The sequence below is a fragment of the Cheilinus undulatus genome, linkage group 5 (assembly GCF_018320785.1).
Source record: "Cheilinus undulatus linkage group 5, ASM1832078v1, whole genome shotgun sequence".
NCBI classification, from domain to species: domain Eukaryota; kingdom Metazoa; phylum Chordata; class Actinopteri; order Labriformes; family Labridae; genus Cheilinus; species Cheilinus undulatus.
In genome coordinates this window covers 16,456,375-16,480,462 of record NC_054869.1, presented here as the reverse complement: position 1 = coordinate 16,480,462, position 24,088 = coordinate 16,456,375, and the positions used below count along the sequence as shown (strand labels likewise).

Below are 24,088 nucleotides of genomic sequence, written 5' to 3'. Positions count from 1 at the left end.
GGCGGTAAAGGAAAAAAGTCAAACAATGAAACAATAAAGAGAAAAGGATGACTCTTTGTTGTGTTTCGCTGTGAGGGATGTACTGTATCTGTCAGTTTTCTCAAAGCATATTTTGTCTTTCTTTCTTTTCACAGATGCCGGTTACTGCCGCTGTAGAAGACGAGCCACCTGCCATCTTACCCTGAACACCACCTCACTTCAAGGCTTGTTTAAGAAAAGCATATTGACTTTTTGTTCCCACACTGCAGATCTTTGTTTGGAAAATATGCAAAAATTCCCCAGATGTGCACACCTATCTGTGTATAACATCTAAAATGCATTTCAAACGGTGCTTTCGAACGAGGTGCATAACAACATTTTCAAGATGGATTACCTGATTTCAGCGCAGTAGGCTGTGTTTGCATATATTGTACATATCTGTCAGGGATTCTGCGTGCATCCCGTTGTTTTATTTTCCTTGATGTATTGCCAACATAATGGCTCATTTGCTAGCGGCATCATCATTCAAATTATGATGTGACAAGGCCGACTTAATGTGATCATTACTCTAATAGCTTTTATTAGAATGCCCTGATGTCCTTTAACTCCAGTAGTGAACTTACAAAGCCGGAGTGTGCATTTCAGTGTGTTTTTGCTGCTCGGGACAGTGTCAAGCATTAGCTAAGTATTTGAACAGATGGTTCCTGTGCTGGACAATATGACCCCTGCTCCTCCGACACAGAACTGCTCCAACTGCAGCCAGGCTTTGGTGCCAGAGCTCAATGTGGTCAAAGCTGTGGTTTTAGGCCCTGTGCTCAGTGTCCTTATTGTTTTTGGAGTTGTTGGAAACATCCTGGTGATCCTTTCTGTTGTGTGTCATCGACACTTACGGACTGTTACACATTATTTCATAGTTAATTTGGCAGTGGCAGACTTGCTGATAAGCTCCACTGTACTACCTTTCTCTGCCATTTTGGAGATTGTGGACCGCTGGATGTTTGGACGGGTTTTTTGCAATGTTTGGGCAGCTGTGGACGTGTGCTGCTGCACTGCTTCCATCATGAGCCTCTGTGTGATCTCTGTTGACCGCTACATTGGAGTCAGTTACCCTCTGCGATACCCTACTATAATGACAAAACGCAGGGCGCTGCTGGCAGTGTTGCTGCTCTGGGTCCTGTCCATCATCATATCTATCGGACCGCTGTTTGGCTGGAAAGAGCCGGCGCCTGAGGACGAGTCAATCTGCAAGATCACAGAGGAGCCGGGCTACGCCATCTTCTCAGCTGTGGGCTCCTTCTACCTCCCCCTGGCCATCATACTGGTCATGTACTGTCGGGTTTATGTGGTTGCTCACAGGGAGAGCCAGGGCCTGAGGGAGGGCCAAAAGACAGAGAAGGCAGATTCAGAACATGTAATACTCAGAATACACAGAGGAAACACGACCGTGTCAGAGGACGAGGCCCTTCGCTGTCGCACACATTTTGCCCTGAGACTTCTTAAGTTCTCCAGAGAGAAGAAGGCCGCCAAGACCCTGGGCATCGTGGTTGGCTGCTTCGTGTTGTGCTGGCTGCCCTTTTTCCTGGTGCTACCCATTGGTGAGTAGTGTTTAATGTGTAGGAGCTGGAGGGATGATTGAATTAAAGCACCAGTTACTGAGAAAAACTGAGTAGGTGTCGATGATGACATCACTTTTCATTATTTAATATAGGAGTGCAAATCACATGGACATTCAAGGCGCATGATGCGATACATGACAAGAAACATGATAGAATACACATCCGGATAGACGGTGCAATGCAATAAATGATATAATATGTTATATATATGTACAATAAAAGGGAACAAAATAGAGATGCAATACATGATAAGAATACAGTATGATACAGTAGGATACAAAACATATGATATGACAGGATACGATAGGATAGCATCTGATACGATGCCATACCATAACATACCATACGACAGAATACAATACAATACGATACGATATGGTAGGATTTGATAAGGTACGGTTCAATATGATACAGCACCATGTAATACGATACAATACGATACAAAATGAAACAGAACTCTAGGTATGCTATAATACAGGTCAAAAAGATACAAATGAAGTGGTACAATATGATACAAAATGGCCAGCTATACAGTTTGTAACTATAAATACAAAATACAATACAACAGCACGGTATGGTATTATAAGGTACAATACGTAACAATACGATACAATACATTCTGATACGGTAGGGTACGCTGCACTACTAAACGATACGAAAGATATAGTATGATACGATACAATACAGTATGATACAATACGATACAGTATGAAACAATACAAACAAAAAGGAAAGGAAACGTACGATACAATACAATATGAAACATGATAGGATACACATTTGGCTACAAAGTATGATGCATGATACAATATAGTACAATAAAATGCACAATATGAAACACTATAATGATTTAATATGAGATGATATGGTACACATTATTATTCACGCTGCAATTCACAATTCAATGAACAACAACAAAAATAAAATTGTACAATGGTTTTGCAAAAGTTATGTTACAAGACAATTGTGTAATGTTAAATCATACTATCCCATTAACTAAAGAATACAAAACGCCTCTTAAAAGTCAAATTGCAGGGTTAAAGGATTATGTTTACTGCAGTTCAATGACACTTTCACAGTATCATGCTTCATCACGTCACTTCTTTTCACTGATGTCCAACATTAACCTGTTGTCTTCCTTTTTCTTACATCCTGCTGTTTTTTTTTTTTTTTTTTTTTGGCCAATTAATTTCATTCATGTGACTGTCATTCATGACATAAGCCTTAAGTAATCAAGAAGAAGTGATGCAGTGAGCCAAACTTGCAGGAAATCCATTTAGAGAGCCTTATCTTTTTAACATATTATCATATTGGGCTAAAACGATTTGATTATTGTATCACACAAGTAAGGACAATGATATTATGCTGTTTCAATATTTCATCCCACCCTTATCTAATTACACAGTGAACGTCTAGGTAAACGGACTGCACTTATAAACACCTTTCTCATCTTTCTGTCACACATCCAGTCCATTTTCCTGTTTACATGTTGCTTTAGCAATGCGATTTGGATAACTGGATACCAAATGACTGCACTTTAGTATGTGCATCCATAGTATGCATCGACAATACATCTTCAGTGACAGCTTGGCAGTGGATTTAGATTACCTACCAACTATAAAAACAACAGCCCATATATCATTTCTGTGGCTCTCTTACCATGGCTTGGTAATCCTAAATATTGTGTGCTAAGAAGCTGCTTGCAGTACAAATGAATGTAGGTGAATTAACTGAAAGTGGGGCCTCTTTAACAGCTTTTCATCCTCATGTTATTAATTGTGCTTCTAGAGGATATGATGACAAGCAACAAAATCTCTCAGAGAGCTGGTTAAACTGAAATGACATGAGGCGACAACTTATCAAGAAGTTGTGACGTCTCCTTCGCAGATGAGCTGGTTCTAGCGGTTTCTTTTTGTGCGTGATGGAAGCCAGTGCCCATTTGTGGGACAGTCATTTTTTTCCATTTTTGCTGTTGTTTTAAAGACATAGTGGGAACAAATGATGAACTGTTTGGGGGATGAATGACCAGCTCCTTTAACTGAGCTGAAATGAATAAAAATTCTAGCAGAATACTGCAGACCACACTAGTTGATAGAGTGGTCTGTATGCATGCCAGTGCACGTTGCATCTACGTAACCAACCCGGTCCAGATGAAGGCATCCCAGATCACCTCTGGAATGCAGTCTTAGCTATTGGATATCAAAACATTCTCAAGATATACCCAGATAAAGCATTAAAGATTACCACTTGGTGCTCAAATGCCAAAAATGGACATAAATCACTGTTAATACATTGTCTAAGCTAGAAAAGCACTCATAGAGCGCAGACCTCCACTATTAGCCCTATCTCCCAATAGTAAGAATCCTTGAAAAAAATTCCTGGATCCAGACGGTGATCCAGATCATTCCCAAAATCTAATCAGTTCTTCCTTATACCATTTGTGTCATTTCCTGAACATTTCATCAAAATCAGTCCATAAGTTTTTGAGTTATGTTGCTAACAAACTAACAAACAAACGTTCCCGATCACATAACCTCCTTGGCGGAGGTAACAAGGCTCATGCCACATTATCATTATTCATAGTGATGGAAGAGGCAGCTAACCTACCCATCTACAGTAATCTACGTAACTCACTCATTCTCACACACTGATGGCAGATTCTCTGACTTCCTGACAAGCATTTTTCTCTCCTTAAGTCACAGCTGCCCACATTTAGAAATACTTAAATTCTCTTTATTGGTGAGGGTAAGACAAATAGATTGACACCATACATGCCTGCATTAAAAACTTGTCGCTATAAACAAAAGCTTGCTAGGTAGCTTGTTAGCTTAGCATGAAGACAAGAAATCTGAAATGGGTAGGTGACATGATTGTGAACAAAGAAAAATGAAAACTGCCTAAATTAACATGCCAAGCTGTTTGTAATACTCAGTAAAAGTAATATCCAAGATTTCCTTAGCTTTTAAGAAGCTGATTGCCAGATTTAGAAAGAGTCCTTCTAGTTTTCCCGTCTGTATCCTGTCTGTATGCTAAGCTAACTTCCTAAAGACTCAAAACTGATTTTCTGACAAATATGGCCATGATTTTTTTTTTCAACTAACTCTTGATTACAAAGAAATACCTATATTTCTTCACTTGCCGACATTCTTTTAGAAGACAAAGGATACATGCTAGGGCTGATAGTCTATTTTTTTTTATCATTTTTTTTCCTCTTAAGATTTTAAACTGTTAAAAGAAGCTGTTATATTTGATCACCTGCACTCACATGTATGAGATAGACCACTTTAGAAAGCTATTCTACCCATGCATTAATTCATTTCATGGATCCATTCATTGATGACCAGGTTTTTAAGTGCTGGGAAACTTAATAGTTGGATCATGTTAATTGAATTGCTCCTCTGTGGGAGCACACTGAGGTTACAATCATTCAGACGAACGATGCGGTCTCTTGAGCAGCGTAGTAAATGCTTTGACTCTGCCAGCCAGGTAGAGGCTCTAAAAATAGCATCCATAAATCTTTCACATCTCTGACAGCCTCCAGATCTCTGCTGTCCGTAAACAAAAGAATCCAGACCTCCTAAATTTCAAACACAGATCAGTGAAAGAAGTCTCTCTCTGCCAGGAGTGAGATCTCTTCATCACAATACCTGTGTGATGAAAAGTAAGCCGTCACATCAGCGTTAGACCTCATATGATGGTCCTCTTTTGGAACCATGCAGCTTTATGAAGTGATGGCTTAAGGGAATTCATCCAACTCGACAACCATTCGCTATTGTGTGTGCTCATGCCGGTATGGAAGGATTATGAGAAGGAGATTCAAGTAGATAATGTGAGATACGGCATAGCCCACGTATTTCCCTCAGGGGTTTTATTTAATCCATGGTCTCATGCTCGTAAATATAGCTTCTGCCATTTGGCTGAAGGCCTTTCCAGACTGGGAAATGAGCAAAAACCTCAGCCTACCAATGCTTCCTTATATATTCTGACATCAGGCTGCACACTACTGTAGCACAAGTGAATCATCAGGACTGGATCTTATATCCAGTATGCAGAGCTGGATCACTCATAACACAATGGTATGTGCTAATCCATGTACATATGGACTGTTGTTTCTCCTGTTGCTCTAAACTTAATAGTGTGGTGGTGGCAATTGTATGTGAGAGGTCCAAAACAGATTTCCCCAAAGAGACAATATCGCATCGCATCGTATCGTATCGTATTGTATCGTATTGTATCGTATCGTATCGTATCGTATTGTATTGTATTGTTTCATATCGTTTCATATTGTATCATATCGTAACGTATCGTATCTATATGAGTTTGCTATTGTTATTTTTTATTGAGAGTAATCTACACGGTGGGAATATAATCTTTTCAATCATTTTGAAAAGGTGAGTTATTTCAGTTCTGTAACCATTATAGATTGTCCTTCGTTCTCCTTGGCATTTGAAAGTTATTCTCAGCTTATTGTAAGAATAGCCTCAGGGGGGTACCCACTGAGTTTAAGGTGTTGAAATGTCATTCATGAACTCCCCCGGTCCCAGTGCAGCTGTTTCCTTTTATTCTTTTTTTAAGTTTAAAGAATTTGCATGGCATGATGTGGTCGGAACTGTGCTCTGCTGCAATTTTAACCACAACAAATGGCGATATCATGTGAACAGCACACCTCCACATTGCAGCAGTAGGGTACACAACTACGCCCCTTCATATCCATAAAAGCCAGATCCTCATTTGGTAACAGCTCTCATTAAAGGTGTATTTTTATGTGAAAAATGGATCACATGACTGCGTGCAGCTACAGGGTTCACTAATATTCATAAACACAGATATCAACCCATTAACGGTGCAGTTTTCCATAACACAGAGCTTTGACATATCATCATAATCAGCATTGTAGTTTTCAGTTAAAAACCTCAAAATGCTTCCTCACTATTTGGAACTGCAGACAGAAAAATCTAGTCTGTGATCATACCAAAGTAATGAAAACATCAGATATTTTTTGAAGAATTGGGGAAGATCAAAATAATTGAAGAGGAGGGCAGAGGCTTAATTTTTAGGTGGAATATTAATGATTATCTGAAAGACAGAAGCAGACTGCTGTTTGCTAACATGTATACTGTAAGTTCATTGAGTCATATTAACTCAATATTGTGTATTTTTGTATAAGTTCTGCAGCCTACAAATGGCCAAAAGTCTCAAAATACGCCTTTTATTTTAACTCTGCCTGCTTTAACTTGCTTCATATTTCACAAATTGGTTGCATTTGTTTTGTACATTTTCTTTTACTTTTCTACACTAAAATAAAGACAAACACACTTAAAAACTATCAACTTCAATGACACCAAGTGATTGCATTAGGTGATAGTTTGAGAAGAATAATCTCACACAGACTGCTCTTTCTGCACAGCAGTAGTCAATAAATCAAATGGTCTCACTGGAAAATGAGGAAAAACGTGGCAGTAAATGAGTGAATACCTTACCTGCCTGCCTACATGCACTCTGCCTGTGCAGCCATTGTGCTTCTATGACCAGTGGGCTTCCACGTTGTGTTGTGATAGTTTTGATTGATAATGAACACCAGGTTTCCTCTCATTTATCAGATTTAATCACTGTGGCAAAGAAAAGTACGTACAAAGTTATTCAGCTAATTCCAAGGCTGCTCCAGATCTTTCACAGACTGCAGCGGTTGTTGGTCATCTCTTAACAAAATGATCATGGGTTTCATCGTGGGTCTGATTGAAACACCTGAGTTCAGTAGCTAACAGGTGTGGTCAAACACTTTTTTCCATATAGTGTGTCATTGAAGTGTATATATGAACATCAATGTATGGGATTATCTTGCACAGATGGACATTTTACATGGCAGCCTCCACTAAAAGTGAATGAGTAAGGTTGACCCATGGTGGTCTTTGAGTGGATAACGAGAAAAGTGCTTTTTAAGAATAATTCCATTTACCACATGATTGAATAAAAGTGCTGTGTGTGAGCTAGCTGAACTTGTCATCAATGTAGCTGATTTGGCTGACAAAAAACAAAAACAAAAAAGACCATTTCCAAGTCACTTTGTGTTATTATGAAAATAAAACACCTTCAAGATGCAGCTTTATATTTAATCATGAAAGCAAATATTCAAGCAAAGCTAGCAAGCTAATTGTGCAGCAATGGCAAGACATTTCTTCTACTTCTTTTCTAACAGCAAGTTATAAAAAGACATTAGACGATTATAGTTGATATTTAATGGTTAATTTTAGTCACTATTTGATTCCTGTAACTGGTATTTTATGTCAACATTATTCACTTAAAGAAAATGAAGTTATGTTACCTAAAATGCCATTGTCTTGATTATAATCTGCCACTGTTGCTAATAACATGTTAGCTAGCTAGTGGATGCCAATGTTAGCTAGCATGCTAGCTTGCTATCAGTACAATATCAGCTGATCATCAATATGTGTTTACTGAGCGTGGGAAGTGTCCACTGTTTCACGCTGAATTCTTGGACAGTGTGCCATTAGTACTACTGCATTTGAGTAAACTTCTTAATGTGACTGCACAGTGTACTAACCTATGTTCTCAAAATGTTTAGTATTTAGTGCAGAAATGTGCGATTTGGGATACTCTGCAGGATTTGCAAGCCCTCCTGCTGTATTTTCTTGTGCACCATTTTTGCCAGACATCAGTCATCTGTATTTGGGTACAGTATGTTTTGTCATTCTCCATTAGAAACAAGAGCAGAAGCTAACTGTTCATGGTTATTTTTACGTTTGCCTTTTCCACTTGTCAAAAGTATGTCAATAGTCATAGTCTCACAGTCTCATCCACATTTAGCACAAAATGTAAGGAACTTCATCTTTGGTAGATTATTTCTTTTTTTTGACAATGATTCTTACCATTGGAAAGCCTGTTTATTTCCCTTTTAAAACCTGAGTTGGTGAGTTGCAAAATATGCCAAATCTTCTCTCTTAATGCCAACAGCTTATTCTGTTATTCACTCTTGTTTGGTGGATTGGATGATTGAAGTCTGAAGAAACAAGAGATATGGGCAGTTTAACAATTTATTCATTTAAAAACAAGAGCCTCAGTAGTGTGTTAAAGGACCACACACAGCCACAACAGCCTAGCACCTCCTCCTCGTGCTGGTCACCAGCCTGGTCCCACACTGCTGTGGGATGGCATCCCATTTTTCAATCAGCAATTGTACTAAGTCAGCCAATTACGGTTGTGTTGGCCACTCGGGCACAAACAGCATGCAAAAGCTGATCCCACAAGTGTTTGATGGGGTTGAGGTCAGGATTGCTGGCAGGCTATTCCATCCTCTCCTCTCAAAACTCTGGAGGTAGTCTCTGATAAACCCCGTTCAGTCCCAGACTGTGGAGATATGGGATTGGCACTGGTTGCAGAATCTCATCTTGATATCTCTCTTCATTGAGATCACCTCCAATGAGGACATATCCCTGAACATGACAGGTGTCAATAAGGCACCCGATTGTCAAGACCTGGGGGTACCAGAAGCTCAAAACAAGAGTTAATGGCAGTATAAGCTTTGGCATTGGCAGGGAAAATATGTCAAATCTTTCATGGGTGCAACTCACATACTCAGTTCTGCTGTGTATGTGGGTCACTTGTCGCTCAGATGACAACAACACAATAATAAAGGTCATAGACAATCAGTATACTTATTATTCATTTTGATATGAGTCTTTACAACAACAGAGATGTAAACACATAGTTTTGTAAAGTGTAAGAGTTCCATCAACCCTTACTCCAGTAGTATAACAATTATTATTCTTTTTGGTCCAGCTGGAGATAAAATGTATAACCTGCACAACCAGATACCAAACAATCTCCTCTGATTGTCTCGTCTTTCTACCCATATCTATACCAGAATCTTATTTTTTTCTAAACCCAGATTTGGCTTTCAGTGACAGCTCACCCATTAAAGCATTTCAACAGACATCCCCCTGCTCTTACCTCTGGAAAGTACAGATAGCTTCAGTGGATAGATTTACTGCAGCCACATAATAGGTTAGTCATTTCATTATTTTTTTGTTCCTCTGGCAGCTACTGGGTACGTGAAGAGTCACAGACATTTCAGTGATAAACAGGTCTGCATGTAAATGGCCAGTTAAGCTGTTTTCTCTGCTTTGTCATTTAAGATCCACCTCATGCTCCTCGCTGTGAACGCTTCCTCTAATCAAAAGCAGTTTAATTTATGACAGCAGTTTAATAAATCTTTAACCCCGGAGAAAGATAGGGAGGGTTTTTTTTTTAAAGCGGAAACTGGGTGAAACAATTAAACTAAATTGTCTTAAGTGGATGTAAATGAGAGCAACATTTGGATTCTTTTGTACATGCAGACACTCAACAGGAAGTTAATACAGCTCTAAAAACGTGATCTAAATGGAGCAATGCCAGCTAGTCCAGGCAGACAACTTGAGCTGCACTGATTCATGCTTGGCATGTCTCACAATCTCCTACATCAAGTATCCTCCAAATACGGCTGTCTATTTAAACTAAGAGATTTCCGGTCTCTCCCTCTGCTCTGTCATTGTGCTGTCTCATGCTCTGTCCAGTGCTGCACTAAAACTTTCAGTCCCACCACCCCAGCATTCACCTGCAGTTAAAATGCCGTCACTCTATTTCTGTATAAGTAATCTGTGAGGAATGATGACATCAGAGCCAAGACTCCAAACTCACCATTACAAACCTGGGTAATCAGACTGATATAATCATTGCCGTGCTAGCATCACCAGTTAAGTTGTGATCATATTGGGCTGGTCTGAGAACAGATTTGGCCTGGTATAAAGTACACTATATTGTCAAAAGTATTCGCTCAGCTGCCTTGACTCGCATAAGAACTTAAGTGACATCCCATTCTTAATCCATAGGGTTTAATATGAAGTCGGTCCATCCTTTGCAGCTATAACAGCTTCAAGTCTTCTGGGAAGGCTTTCCACAAGGTTTAGGAGTGTGTTTATGGGAATTTTGACCATTCTTCCCAAAGTGCATTTGTGAGGTCACACACTGATGTTGGACGAGAAGGCCTGGCTCTCAGTCTCTGCAGTCATGTTGGAACAGGAAGGGGCCATCCCCAGACTGTTCCCACAAAGTTGGGAACATGGAATTGTCCAAAATCTCTTGGTATGCTGAAGCATTCAGAGTTCCTTTCACGGGAATTAAGGGGCCAAGCCCAGCTCCTGAAAAACAACCCCACACCATAATCCCCCCTGCACCAAACTTTACACTTAGCATAGTGCAGTCCGACAAGTACTGTTCTCCTGATAACCGCCAAGCCCAAACTCATCCATCAGATTGCCAGATGGAGAAGCGCGATTCATCACTTCAGAGAACGCATCTCCACTGCTCTAGAGTCCAGTGGTGGCGTATGGCTTGGATGCAGCTGCTCGGCCATGGAAACCCATTCCATGAAGCTCTCTACGCACTGTTCTTGAGCTCATCTAAAGGCCACATGAAGTTTGGAGGTCTGTAGCGATTGACTCTGCAGAAAGTTGGCACTTTACGCCTCAGCATCCGCTGACCTCGCTTCGTCATTCAACGTGGCCTACCACTTCGTGGCTGAGTTGCTGTCGTTCTCAATCGCTTCCACTTTGTTATAATACCACTGACAGTTGACAGTGGAATATTTAGGAGCGAGGAAATTTCACGACTGGACTTGTTGCACAGGTGGCATCCTATCACAGTACCACGCTGGAATTCACTGAGCTCCTGAGAGTGACCCATTCTTTCACAAATGTTTGTAGAAACAGTCTGCATGCCTAGGTGCTTGATTTTATACACCTGTGACCATGGAGGTGATTGGAACACCTGATTTCAATTATTTGGATGGGTGAGTGAATTAATTTTGCAAAGCAGACGTCTGAACCGTTTGGGCCCGGTAGAAAGTGACAGGACATCACATATCTATAGTCACCATGGTTCATGTTACGTAGTTCTATATGGAGTTTGTTTCTCGCTAGCTGCTCACGCGCACCTTGGTAGTGGCAACAACATCGCATGTTTTGTTGCTCTGATTTGCCCGTAAAGATGTGACAGACAGAACTTCATCCAGTCACACTCCGAGTTTTTTTCAAAGCCTCTGCCCTTTGCCAAACGCTTTTTTATTGGAGGTTTTCCCGGTGGATGTGTGAAACAAATCCATCTGGCGTGTCAGGTTATGAGTGAATACTTTTGGCAATATAGTGTACATAAACTGTTAGATGGGTTTTAGATAATCACATTCCCAGAGCAGACTTGGTTCAACTCTGCTTTGACTGGGGAATATCATTTGAAATGTTGACCTGTCATTTACTGCCAGGCTTCAAGACTGATTATGGGGTACTCTAAGGACCTGACCTGATTTTCTAGATTTTTGTGGGTAATCAGCTACGAACATTTACTTTTATGACAACAGTGCAAAGACTGTGGATTTGTATGTTTTTAAATTAGAGTTTGCATGTTTTACGCTCTGCAAAAAGAAATGCGGCATAGAAAAGCATGAGGAAGTCCATGCTGATAGTAAAACAAGAAGAACATAAGGAAAAACTGATAATTTGACAGGGCAGTCAGAGCACTCCGGGGGGCTTTGCCCCACTATGCCCATGCCTAGAGCCAGGCCCATCCAAGGGGATGAATTCAATTTTTGGGATTACAGCAGTAGCCAGTTGCCTTTTAGTTTTACAAGGGGGATTAAACTTTTTTTTTTTAACTTTTGGTCAAACATCTTATTTGTAATGGATGACTTGAAATGAGATTTAGTGCAGTCATAGTGCCCAGAGGAATCACCAGTGCAACCTCAAAGTTGTCTCTTATGTTTTTGATAGACTGAACCCAATTTTGCACAGACATTTACTGAAAACAATTCAAAGATAAGCGTTTTTCTACTCCATCCATCTTCTTCCACCTATCTGGGGCCAGGTCATGGCAGCAGCCTGAACAAGTCAACCCAGACATCCCTCTCCCCAGCTATACTTTCCAACTCCTTCTGGGGGATCCCGAGGCATTCAGCCAAGATATGTAATCCCTCCAGTGCATTCTGGGTCTTCCCCGAGGTCTCCTCCAAGCCTGATTTGCCTGGAAGGCCTCTACAGGGAGGCACCCGGGAGGAACTCAATGGACTCCTTTTGATGCGGAGGAGCAGCAATTCTACTCTTAGCTCCCTCCAGAGGTCTAAACTCCTCACCCTGTCTCTAAGGCTGAGCCCAGCCACCCTCTGGAGAGGACTAATTTCATCCGTTATCTGCAATCTCATTCTTTTCGTAATTACCCAGAGTTCATGACCACAGGTGAGGGTTGAGATGTAGATTGGCCTGCAAATATTAAGCTTTGCCTCTTGGCTCATATCCCTCTTTACAACGGTGCAGTCTTAACACAGAAGTGAAAGCTGCTAGTGACCATCTGAAATAACTTAGCCCATGTATATGCATCTATTCAGATTCACACTCCACTGATGCAGCAAGCATCTTGCCAGAGGACACATTGACATGTGACTGCACGAGACACCTGACCATCCAGTTGAGAGGTGACTGACTTTATTTACTGTGTTTATACTATTATATGAAACAAAAAATTAGGACTTAAATTGCGTATGACAAGTTACTACAACTACTAACAGTTGCATATGCCTATGAGGTTGACTATGCTGTTGCCAGACAGTGAGAGTTCAGTGGTGGTTTAAGAACAAGGGTGGGATGGTTTTTTTATAAGCAAGGACTGAGCATCCGGCTAAACAATGATGTTGACCTCCCTGTTCTTAAGCTGTTGCTGTCACAAGTCAAATGACCTCAACCTTTGACTTCTATCCTCCAAAATCTAATATGTTCATCCTCAAGTCAGCGTGGATGTTTGTGCTGAATTTGAAGAATATCTCTCCTAGTTTTCTTCAGATGTTGCATTCACATGAATGGCAAAAAACATTATGCTTTGGGCCTATCTGCCAATTAGACTATCACAGTAACTAGTATTTCGAGAATGTGATGCCATCCCATAGCAGTGTGTGAACAGGCTGGTGACCAGCATGAGGAGTAGGTGCCAGGCTGTTGTGGCTGTTTATGGTTCTTCCACACACTACTGAGGCTTCTGTTTGTTTCTTCAGACTTTAATCATCTAATCCACCAAACAAGAGTCAATGACAGAATAAGATGTTTGACGTTGAGAGAGGAGATTTGGCAAATTTTTCATGAGCACAACCCACATACTCAGCTCTGCTGTTCAATCCAAAGATGCATGCTCCTTACAAATGTGGGTCCATTTAAAAGAGAAATATACAGGCTTTCTAACGGTGTAAGATTTATTGTCAAGAAGCATTGTTACAATGAAGAAATAATCTACCAAATAAGAAGTTCCTTACATTTTGTGCTAAATTTAGATGAGACTATGAGACTATGACTATTGACATACTTTTGACAAGTGGAAAAGGCAAACGTAAAAATAACCATGAACAGTTAGCTTCTGCTCTTGTTTCTAATGGAGAATGACAAAACATACTGTACCCAAATACAGATGACTGATGTCTGGCAAAAATGGTGCACAAGCAAATACAGCAGGAGGGCTTGCAAATCCTGCAGAGTATCCCAAATCGCACATTTCTGCACTAAATACTAAACATTTTGAGAACATAGGTTAGTACACTGTGCAGTCACATTAAGAAGTTTACTCAAATGCAGTAGTACTAATGGCACACTCAACACTGTCCAAGAATTCAGCGTGAAACAGTGGACACTTCCCACACTCAGTAAACACATATTGGTGATCAGCTGATATTGTACTGATAGCAAGCTAGTGTGCTAGCTAACATTGGCATCCACCAGCTAGCTAACTAACATGTTATTAGCAACAGTTGCAGATTTCAATCAAGACAATGGCATTTTAAGTAAAATAACTTCATTTTCTTTAAGTGAATAGTGTTGACATGAAATACCAGTTACATGAATCAAATGGTGACTAAAATTAACCATAAAATATCAACTATAATCATCTAATGTCTTTTTATAACTTGCTGCCTAGTATTTACAAGAAACTTTATTCGTACGACAGTCCAGTTATCTCAGTTTTAGCTAAAGGTAGATGTCAAGTGACCGTACTAACATCTCCTGAAGGCATGAAAGATCATAGATGTGATGTAGAGAATCTCATAAAAGCTTGAATTAGTCAGTTGAATGTTTACCCTGCTAATGTCCCATGGAGTAAAACACTGTGTTCAAAGAGAGATGAGTTTTCAGTACTGCCAAGCAGCTAAGCTAAGTTACGGCTAAACAAAGACATAAGGCTCTGTAAATATTCACATACAGTGAATCTCCTCATCCGCTCTCAACAGGCTTACATAACACTTTGCTCTGTTTGCCTCTTTTAAGTTGCTCTGGAACTCGGGGAATCAATCAAGCTTTAACAGCGAGCAGTAAACTGCTGCTCTAATGAGGTGCAGCTCCATCAGGGATTGACAGGCACATGTATTTTTTTTGTTTGTTTTTTTCATGTATTTTTCATTTTATTTTTTTGAATTTCTGAATTATGTTTGAAACTGCTGCTGCTGACCAAAGAGCTACAGCACACAAAAATCAATAAATAAGATCAAACAAATCTCAAGTGTGAAAAAAGAAAATATAGAGTCCACTCACAACAAAGGAGCTTAAATTTTCATATGAATCTGCTGGTTTAAAGCCAATCAAACTCACACCAGGTAATGCCAACATCATTAAACTATCATAGACTTTAATACATTAACACTTTTAAAGAGTTATAACCTTTAAAGCTATGTATCTCAGATGATATATATCTTGTGATGAACAGAAATCTTGTTTTGAGACTATTTTCAGGCCAGGACAGGCTATGGTGGCTGGATTGCTCAGTGGTTTACATTGTTGACTGTAGTGAGACTTGGGGTTCAAGTCCCAGCCAGAGCCTCAGAGTGCCTACTGTAGACCCTTGTGCAAGGTCCTTAACACCAGGACCACCTGTCCCTGACGTAAGTTGCTTTGGATAAAAATGTCTACTAAATGAATGCAACATCTTTCTTAAGCTGAAGACAGATAGGAACTATGGGGAGAGAGAGTGGGGGAAGACATGTACTGTGAAAACCTGGAATTGATCCCAGGACCAGTGCATTAAGGACTCTGTACACAGGTGCCTGCTCTCCCCTCTGAGCTAAACCAGCATCCAATGACTAACAGAAATCTTTTCAAGTTGGAACATCCTCACTATTGAGTGGTTAATCTAAGAGTCATGCAAAGCCAACAGGGAAACTCATTTTGTTTGACCACAGGTCTGATGTTAAAGTCTTGTGCGAGACAAAGTAAACTTAGTACTGTGATATTTGAAACAAAACCTCGATCTTTAACTAAAACTGATTTTTTTTTTCCAGTATTTCTAAACCTCTGTTTAGATTTCAGAACTTAAATATTTAATGGATGCTTCATAAAAAGGGGTTTGAGATACACAAGTGATGTAACCACAACCACAAAAACTGAAGCCACTGGAAATAAAGATCTATAAAAGCTTCAGAGCTAGGATTTTTGGGGTCTTATGTAAGAAAATCAGAGCCACAACTTTACATAAAGTAGACAGTATGGATTCATTGGGGCCCCTAGTGGGAATGTGCCAATATTTCTTGAAAAATGCATCTTTCTCAAGATACCTGATGGGAGCCTTTTCAAAACGACACTTCTATTTCCCGTTTTTCACATCGATCTGCTTCCTGGAAATGATTACAGCTATCTTTTTTTTTTTTTAAGTTTTCACACAGAAAGTTCAGCCTGTTAACACCCCTGACTCCTCCATCAGCTGTGCATTGGAGCATGATGTGTAGGAGACCGGAGTGTTTATCGGCTGAAGTTTTCGTGTGAAAAAGATGATGTAATCATTTCTAAAATTCCTGGCATGACTTTGTCATGACTTGGTGTTTTTAACCTTTCAAACGGAGATCCCCCCTTCTTCACATTTATCTGCTTGCAGCATCCTGCTAGTAGCGCTCTGCGTCTTGAGGAACAGGCGTCTTTATCAGACGGCTTGACTCGAGCTGCAGTGGCTCGGTTTAGACCGCTGCCACTGTAGGCATGGACCAGGGTTGGAATTTAACTTTTTTATAAGTTAAATTTCAAAAATCTTCGAGCCACAAAAAATGTTTTACCATCCATTCTTGTTTAAAATGGCAGCATAATTTAATATGGTATAATATAATAATCAAAGCTTATAGTATTCAAATTATAGGCTTTAACTGGTGCATAAATGACCTAAACAGATGCTCATTTTGAACTTGATTTTCAACAAGCTTGTCCTGTATTCCACCATGCAAACATTTATTGTGCCATTGAATTTGCCAAAATGTTGAAGTATCCCTCTAACTACCATGGACATGTGACAAGCAAGACATTGATTCAAACATATCTTTAGCAGATACACCAGTTGCAGTGGAGATCTGGTCTCATATGATACAGGGTCAAGCCACCCCAGCACACAGCGGCCTGTAAACATTTGACATTTGCTCTGAAACAGGGAGGTGAAGGCAGGTTTCTTTGGTCAGTAAGAATGTAGGTCCGCTCGGCTTTGCTAACAAAGGAACAAGCGGGGATCACTCTATTAGGTCAGTCAGCTTATTTACCTGCCCCAAGGGCTGGTCAGTTCAGCAAACTCACCCAACACAGCTCATAAGTATTTGCATTTGGCTGGTGGCAGGTGCCAAATTATCCACCCTGGCAGGGATGTTTTGAAACCATCTTGTCTAGTCACAAATCTTTGGTCTGAACTGGGCTTTAGAGTGATACAATCTGGTGTAAATTTACACTCAAATGTGTCAAGCCATCTCCTTTATGGTGTTACAAAAATTAGTGAGAGGGAAGGAAAACAATAGGTTTATTCTAGATATTGTTTAAAAAATCTCTTAACAAACTGTTGAATATTACAGAATCAAATTATTTGCTTCTTAATTTCTTTGGTATTTTTTCATGAACAGATGCAGCGATGATTGCTGAGTAACATGTGAATGTTGTTGTCCAATTTCAAGTCTTTATTTGATCATGTGACAAGACAGCAAGTCTCCAGCCTTGTAAAACACAGAATCTGTCAAAACTGACAAGACGAACACACCTGCAAGGCAAGCCAAGCGAGCAGTCATGCTGTGAAAACACAAAAGCGGTTTCAAGAAAAGACAGGAGAGAAAAGAGCAGCTGGAGAAGGATGCAAAATTCCCCAAATTAGACTCTTTTTACAAACAGTCACCAGCCCACAGAAAAGCCCTGTCCCTGAAGTAGTACAGTGTCAATCATTCTGTAAAAAGAATTCAACAACAACACACATTTTATAGTAATGCTGCTTGTTGGATGGCTGTCAAGCTCTGATAATAGATAGTCTGATACCCACAGTGCATTTCAGGTCTACAGAGCTATCATTTAGCTTGCTTTGATAGCTATGGGAACAAAACCACTCAGCTCAACAGTGTAACCCAACATGCCAGATAGACTGTTTCATATCTCCACTGCACAGGATATAATTCATCACATTCATCTGGCAAACCTCTAATACAAAGCATTTGAAAGGGCAGGGATTTTCCAAATTTTTTAAGAAGTTGATTGGATGAACTTTCTGTCCATCACATTCATAACGGATCAATTAGAGTGATTTGGCAAAATGATGTAGTAGGCATGCACAGCTCCAGCAGTGGCATGAGCTGTGCATGCAGCTGCTGCAGTAGTTTATAAACAGTGGAGCTTGTTGGTGGCTAAAATCATACCAAGGCCAGTCGGAAGAAGTGCAAAAACAAGAGAAGCTTTCAGTGTGACTCTTTGCTTTTGTTTTAATAAAGAAATGTGGTCCAGTTCTGATAAAACTGCCGCTATACTAGAGGCCACACCTGAGTTCATTGCTACACCTCCGGCAGCCATTGTAAATAGTCAGAACTGCTCTTACAGGAAAAATAAATAGATGTTTAATTAAGTTTTGTATTGATAACTATTTTTTATTCAATATCATCCATTTAAATCAAATATTTTTCACTTTTGTACATCCATATATAGTGATGATAAATATCTTCAATTTTTGAAAACTTAAAGACTCTTAACTTTGATATAACTTTGTACTTCTTAAGCCAAATTTCTGGGGTTGGATAAAACATTTGTCTCCTGTTGTGACTGCACCTTCACAGAGCAGCTATCATAGCTGTAAACATGTTACCTTTGAGGTTTTCATGGGATGTTATTCTCTCTGCTGTTTTGCTAATTGCCCCTGTGTTTCTATTGTCCTGCAGGCTCCTTGTTTCCGGCATACAGACCCTCAGACACGGTCTTCAAGATCACCTTCTGGCTCGGTTACTTCAACAGCTGCATTAACCCCATCATCTACCCGTGCTCCAACCAGGAGTTTAAGAAAGCCTTCCAGAGTTTACTGGGAGTCCACTGTCTGAGAATAACTCCCAGATCACAGCATCATCATCTGAGTGCAGGTCAAGGTCAAACACAGGGTCAGAGTCAGTCTCTCTCTCTGGGCCTGGACAGCAGAGGGGCTACATGTCGTCTCAGCCCCTCCTCCTCTATGGCTCTGTCCAGATCCCCATCCTCCAGGGACAGCAGGGAGTGGAGGGTCTTTTCCGGAGGACACACGGGAGGGTCCGGACCGTCTGAGACAAGCAGGGACAAAGTGGCCAAACTCTGCAGTAAAAGCTTTAATTGGACATGCTGCTGCATCCTCGGAGACGAGACCACCACGCAGGACTCGGACTGTGCCCAGCCCCCTCCTGTTCCCACCATTAAAATCCACCAACTGTCACTGTCAGAGAAAGGAGAGCCTGTCTAGCTACTGTAATCCTTCATCCATTAGTCATGACTCCCCTTTCAAGGTCACAGATGAGAATATACGTAGCTTTTCTCAGTTTATATCACAAAGGATCGGCTTTGTTTGAGTGGCGGCTGCTTTGAAATTTAAACATTTCAGCTTTAATGTCATTTTCCAGGATTAAGACGGTCAAAATTCTGCTACAAAATGTCCAAACCTTTAAAAATATGGCCTCTTTTAAAGAAGCTTTTGCAGAACATAGTTTGTGGTAGCTGAATATAATAAGAAAAGACTGTTAATATCCTTTTACGCGGGCCTGAAGAGACCAAAATATCTTCAATGTTTACATATTTTATAACAAAAGAGCAGGTTCACAGTGTAAAAATGTATACAGAAAGGTTTTTTTATTGCATGAGTTTACCAAATGTTTCCAAAATGCTGGTCAGTGGTGCTCCTATTGTCTCCAAAGTTTGCCTATAATGCTGTTCCTGTTGTTAAATATTGTTTGTGTACTTTGTACACATTTAAAGGACCTTGTGTACCTCAGTGTCACATTATAATAAATTTGTATGACATATTCCTAATAGGGGGACATTTTTCCACCATGGATGTTGTTTCTTTGGGTTGATTCACTAAATATATAGCCCCTGAAAACATCTATTTGATTCCCATAATATGATGTACCTCCTAGCTGTGCCAGATGGATGTCTTAATATACTTCTGTGGAATTTTAGCTGACCTTGTGGTTGCTGACCTCAATCCTGCCGGGCCCCCAAGCCTCTTAAAAAATCCACCAGATTTAGAGATGTCAGGCAAAGTCATACACAGACATTCTTCTCTCAGGCCGCATGCTTTCTTGTCGTTTTTAGCTGCCATCCACACACAGAGCACACTGGGGCTTTTATCTCTGCTTTTGTAAACTCTTCAGTGTGTACTAGTGCTGTTTACCTCTGAAAGGGCGAGAAAATGGAGTGTCTCTGAGTGCGAGTTCAAGCCTGCAAAGTGTCTCTGTGTGTTTACGCAGAGGCATCAAAGGGCAAGAGGACAAACCTCAGCCAACTGTATTGATTTATTTTCCCCTTTTCTACTCCTCCTGAACCGAGATGTACTCTCTCAGTGTGAGTGGAGGGATGCGGTCGGACTCTTTTAGATGCTCTCTGTGTGTTAAGTTCAGTCGTTGAAGTGAAGTGGACAGATCTCCCACAGGGGGGGAGGGGACGGACCCGGTGGGGAAGTGAGAGTGCTAGTCTGCGTCCGCGTTGTCATTGACTTGCACGTCTGTGAACCAGTAAATCACACCATCTCAGTGCGGATGACATTAGCAGAGGTGATAGCAGCCACAGCCATAAACTACAGATGGTACAATGACCTAATTCATCTCTCCCTTTCTATTATCCCCCGTAGAAAGTGGTAGGATTATGACAGAAAAACCCATCCAGTGAGTACAGTTGTTCCCTGCTTTTTAGAGATACAGTGCATTCAGAAAGTATTCAGACCCCTTCACTTTATTCTTTTCTTTATGTTGCAGCCTGATGCTACAATTGTTTCAGTTCATTTTTTTCTCTCTCACTAATGTGCACTTAATACCCCATAATGACAAAGTGAAAACAGAATTTTAGAAATTTGTGCAAATCTATTAAAAAGGAAAAAAACTGAAATATCGCATACTGTAAGTATCCAGACCCTTTGCAACAACACTTGAAATGGCACAACAACCATCACGGCAGCCCTCCACTGATATGGGCCTTATGGCAGAGTGGCTAGATGGAAGACTCCCCTCAGTGCAAAACACATGAAAGTCCACCTGGAGTTTGCAAAAGAGCACCTGAATGATTCTCAGACTGTAAGAAACAAGATTCTCTTGTCTGATGAAACCAAGACGGAACTGTCTGGCCTTCTAAACGTTACATCTTGAGGAAACCAGGCACTGCTCATCACCTGCCAGTCCAACAGTGAAGAATGGTGGTGGCAGCATCATGTTATGGGGGTGTTTTTTCAGCAGCAGGGACTGGCAGACTGGTCAGGGTTGAAGAAAGCTGAATAGAGCAAAGTACAGCGATATCCTCAATGAAAACCTGTTGTGCAGCTCTCAGGACCTCAGACTGGGCTGAAGGCTTACCTTCCAAAATGACAATGACCCTAAGCAGGAATGACTTAGGTCAGGGGTCATCAACTACATTTGTACAAGGGCCAGGTTTTCCTTGATGGATGCTTTCAGGGCCAGACTTCAAAACCAGTTTTTTCCTCTACATATTTCTGAATTAAATAATGTTCTGGGGGCCAGATGAGAAGATGTGGCGGGGGGCCGATGCAGGCTGCCAGTTGATGATCATTGGCTTAGGGACAACTGTCCTAGAGTGGCACAGCTACAGCCCTGACGTGAACCCTAGGAACATCTCTGCAGAGACCTGAAAATGGCTGTCCCCAAAAGTCTCCATCCAACCTGACTGAGCTGGAGGGGATTTGCAAAGAAGAATGACAGAAAATCCCCCAATCCCTGTGCAACATTTGTTGCATCATATTTAAAAAGACTCGAGGCTGTAATTTCAGCCAATGGTGCTTCAACTAAGTACTAGGGAAAGGGTCTGAATACTTAAGTCAATGAGATATTTTTAGTTGTTTCTTTAGAATACATTTGCAAAAAAACTCTAAAATTCTGGTTTCACTTTGTCATTGAGGTCCTGAGTGATTAAGGAGAGACAAATGAAGCCTAGCATTAGTTATTGCAGGACAGGGTAATCATACACAGCTGACAGTCAGCTGATCCTAGTTGTCACATCTCTGCTCCCACAGCCAATCATACTTCTCTCTTATCATTTTATTCAAACATGACAAACTTCTCACGAATCCCTGCTTGTGTTAATGCTGATGCACAATGCTGCTGCTGCTGGCAAAGCTTAACCTCCTCCACCCCAGCCTCCTCCTTTATAGCATAAAGCCGTTGCACACTCCTATTCAGATTCATGCAACTGTGGATTCATTGCTCTTGAACTAATTTTATTGTAATCAACATGCATTGTCATAAATGTATCCACCCATATGGGGGTTTCTATTTCCTGGAAAGTCAAAGCGTGCTGCTTGACTAACCCAGGAGCATCTTTTAAGCAGAGGCTTCTCCACCAAGGAAAAGTGTTTTTCCATTTTGCAATAAAATGGTTAAATGTACGACAAGAGTGTTTCTAACTGAAAATGAAATTAAATGATTGTAGCATAAGGCTGCAACATAAAAAAAAAAAAAAACTGAAAAAGTGAAGAGGATATGAATACTTTCTGAAAGCACTGTGTATAATCCCTATAAATGCAATAGCTCTTATGCCTATTATAATTAGATCTGGAGCCTTGTAGGAGTCAGATATAGACAGAACAAAGGAAGAGCAACCCCCACATGTTTCATCATCATGGCCTGATTTTAATTAAGCTCTCCAATTTTTATGCTTTTTAATAAAATGTAGGTTTTCTCAGTTCTCAACTGGTGGGTCCAGACCATAAAGCGGGTTGTGTAGCGATTCTCGCAAATATGTGCCTGGAAAACAAAAATGTGGAAGAAAGTTCATGATGTACAGAAGTTGAAACTCATCCATATGTTTTATTTGACTGTTTTGCTGTGATAATGACTACATTTTGGTTGTTTTCTTAAGAATTTGGCTTATCTATCTTATTATCTTGGAATACTGAAGCTGGTTGTCCTATGGCTTATGTGTTAATTTCTCAAGATCTCTAGAAAACAGCTAAAGTTGACATGCAATCATGGGAAACAGCAAAATAAAAATATACGCTTACGGTTTCTGTAATGATGATTCCTGTATGCTCAATTATTTCCAAATTGCAACGTGACATTTGACAATTTTTAGAAATATGGGCTGTGATTTCTCAGTAGTGCCATGATGGTCTGTGACAACCACAGCTCCAAAAGATGAACATGAAGCTACAGTGACTCCAATCCTTGACCCCACAGAAGAACAAATGATATCACAAATTCTTACACAGCTAAATTTATGTTCATGACGATCCCTTGGTGTAGAAAAATCAATTCTAGGAAGGATTGTGTTCTTATAATAGCTGAGTCCGTGCTCCAGTGTGTTGTAGGCATAGCAAGTACATCTGGTGACTCATGTTTGCACACTTTTCCCACGAGGGCTCAGCTTTGTTAAATCTTTCCTGATGCCTTTTCACTCCTCTCTGAAAACTCTCATCAGCAGCAGCAGCAGCAGCCGCTGAAGATGTTGACATTACAGGATTCCCCCTCTCCTGTTTAATCAAAGCACTCATCATGCTCCATCCTAATTGGACGACTGTCAAACAGCCAGCGGAGGGGAGGGGGGTCTCGCTAATCACAGAGCTGTTGTTGATGTGTGCAGCCACTGTGACGGTGTCTAGCTCGGTTCATTTTACTGGAAGCGTCCCTGTGGGTGAAAAGTCCAAGGAGCTGGAACAGCAAAGTGCTGATGTGTAGATGAGGCTGCTCGTCCAGCTCTGTAGCTCCACCTAGTGTCTCTCTGGAGAATCTCTGCATATGCTCTATCTTCTATCCTCCAGTGGTGAGAAATAAGAAACTCTAGCGCCTATAAAAAGTATTCACCCCCTTGGATGTTTTACCCTTTATTGATTTTATGAATTAATAATGGTCAACATGGAAAAATGACAGAAAAACCCTTTAATATTTAAGTGAAAACAGATTTCTACAAAGTAATGTCAATTAAATAAAAATATGTAATGTATAATAAGTGACTGCATAGAAA

General features: G+C 40.5%; 1 protein-coding gene across 1 annotated transcript; it reads left to right on the top strand.

The window, feature by feature from the left end:
- Positions 1-676: 676 nt before the first annotated feature.
- Positions 677-19,370, top strand: adra1aa (adrenoceptor alpha 1Aa). The gene is made up of 2 exons (XM_041788253.1): positions 677-1,574; positions 18,826-19,370. The coding sequence occupies exons 1-2, from the start codon at positions 677-679 to the stop codon at positions 19,368-19,370; spliced, it is 1,443 nt and encodes a 480-aa protein (XP_041644187.1).
- The last annotated feature ends 4,718 nt before the right edge of the window (positions 19,371-24,088 follow it).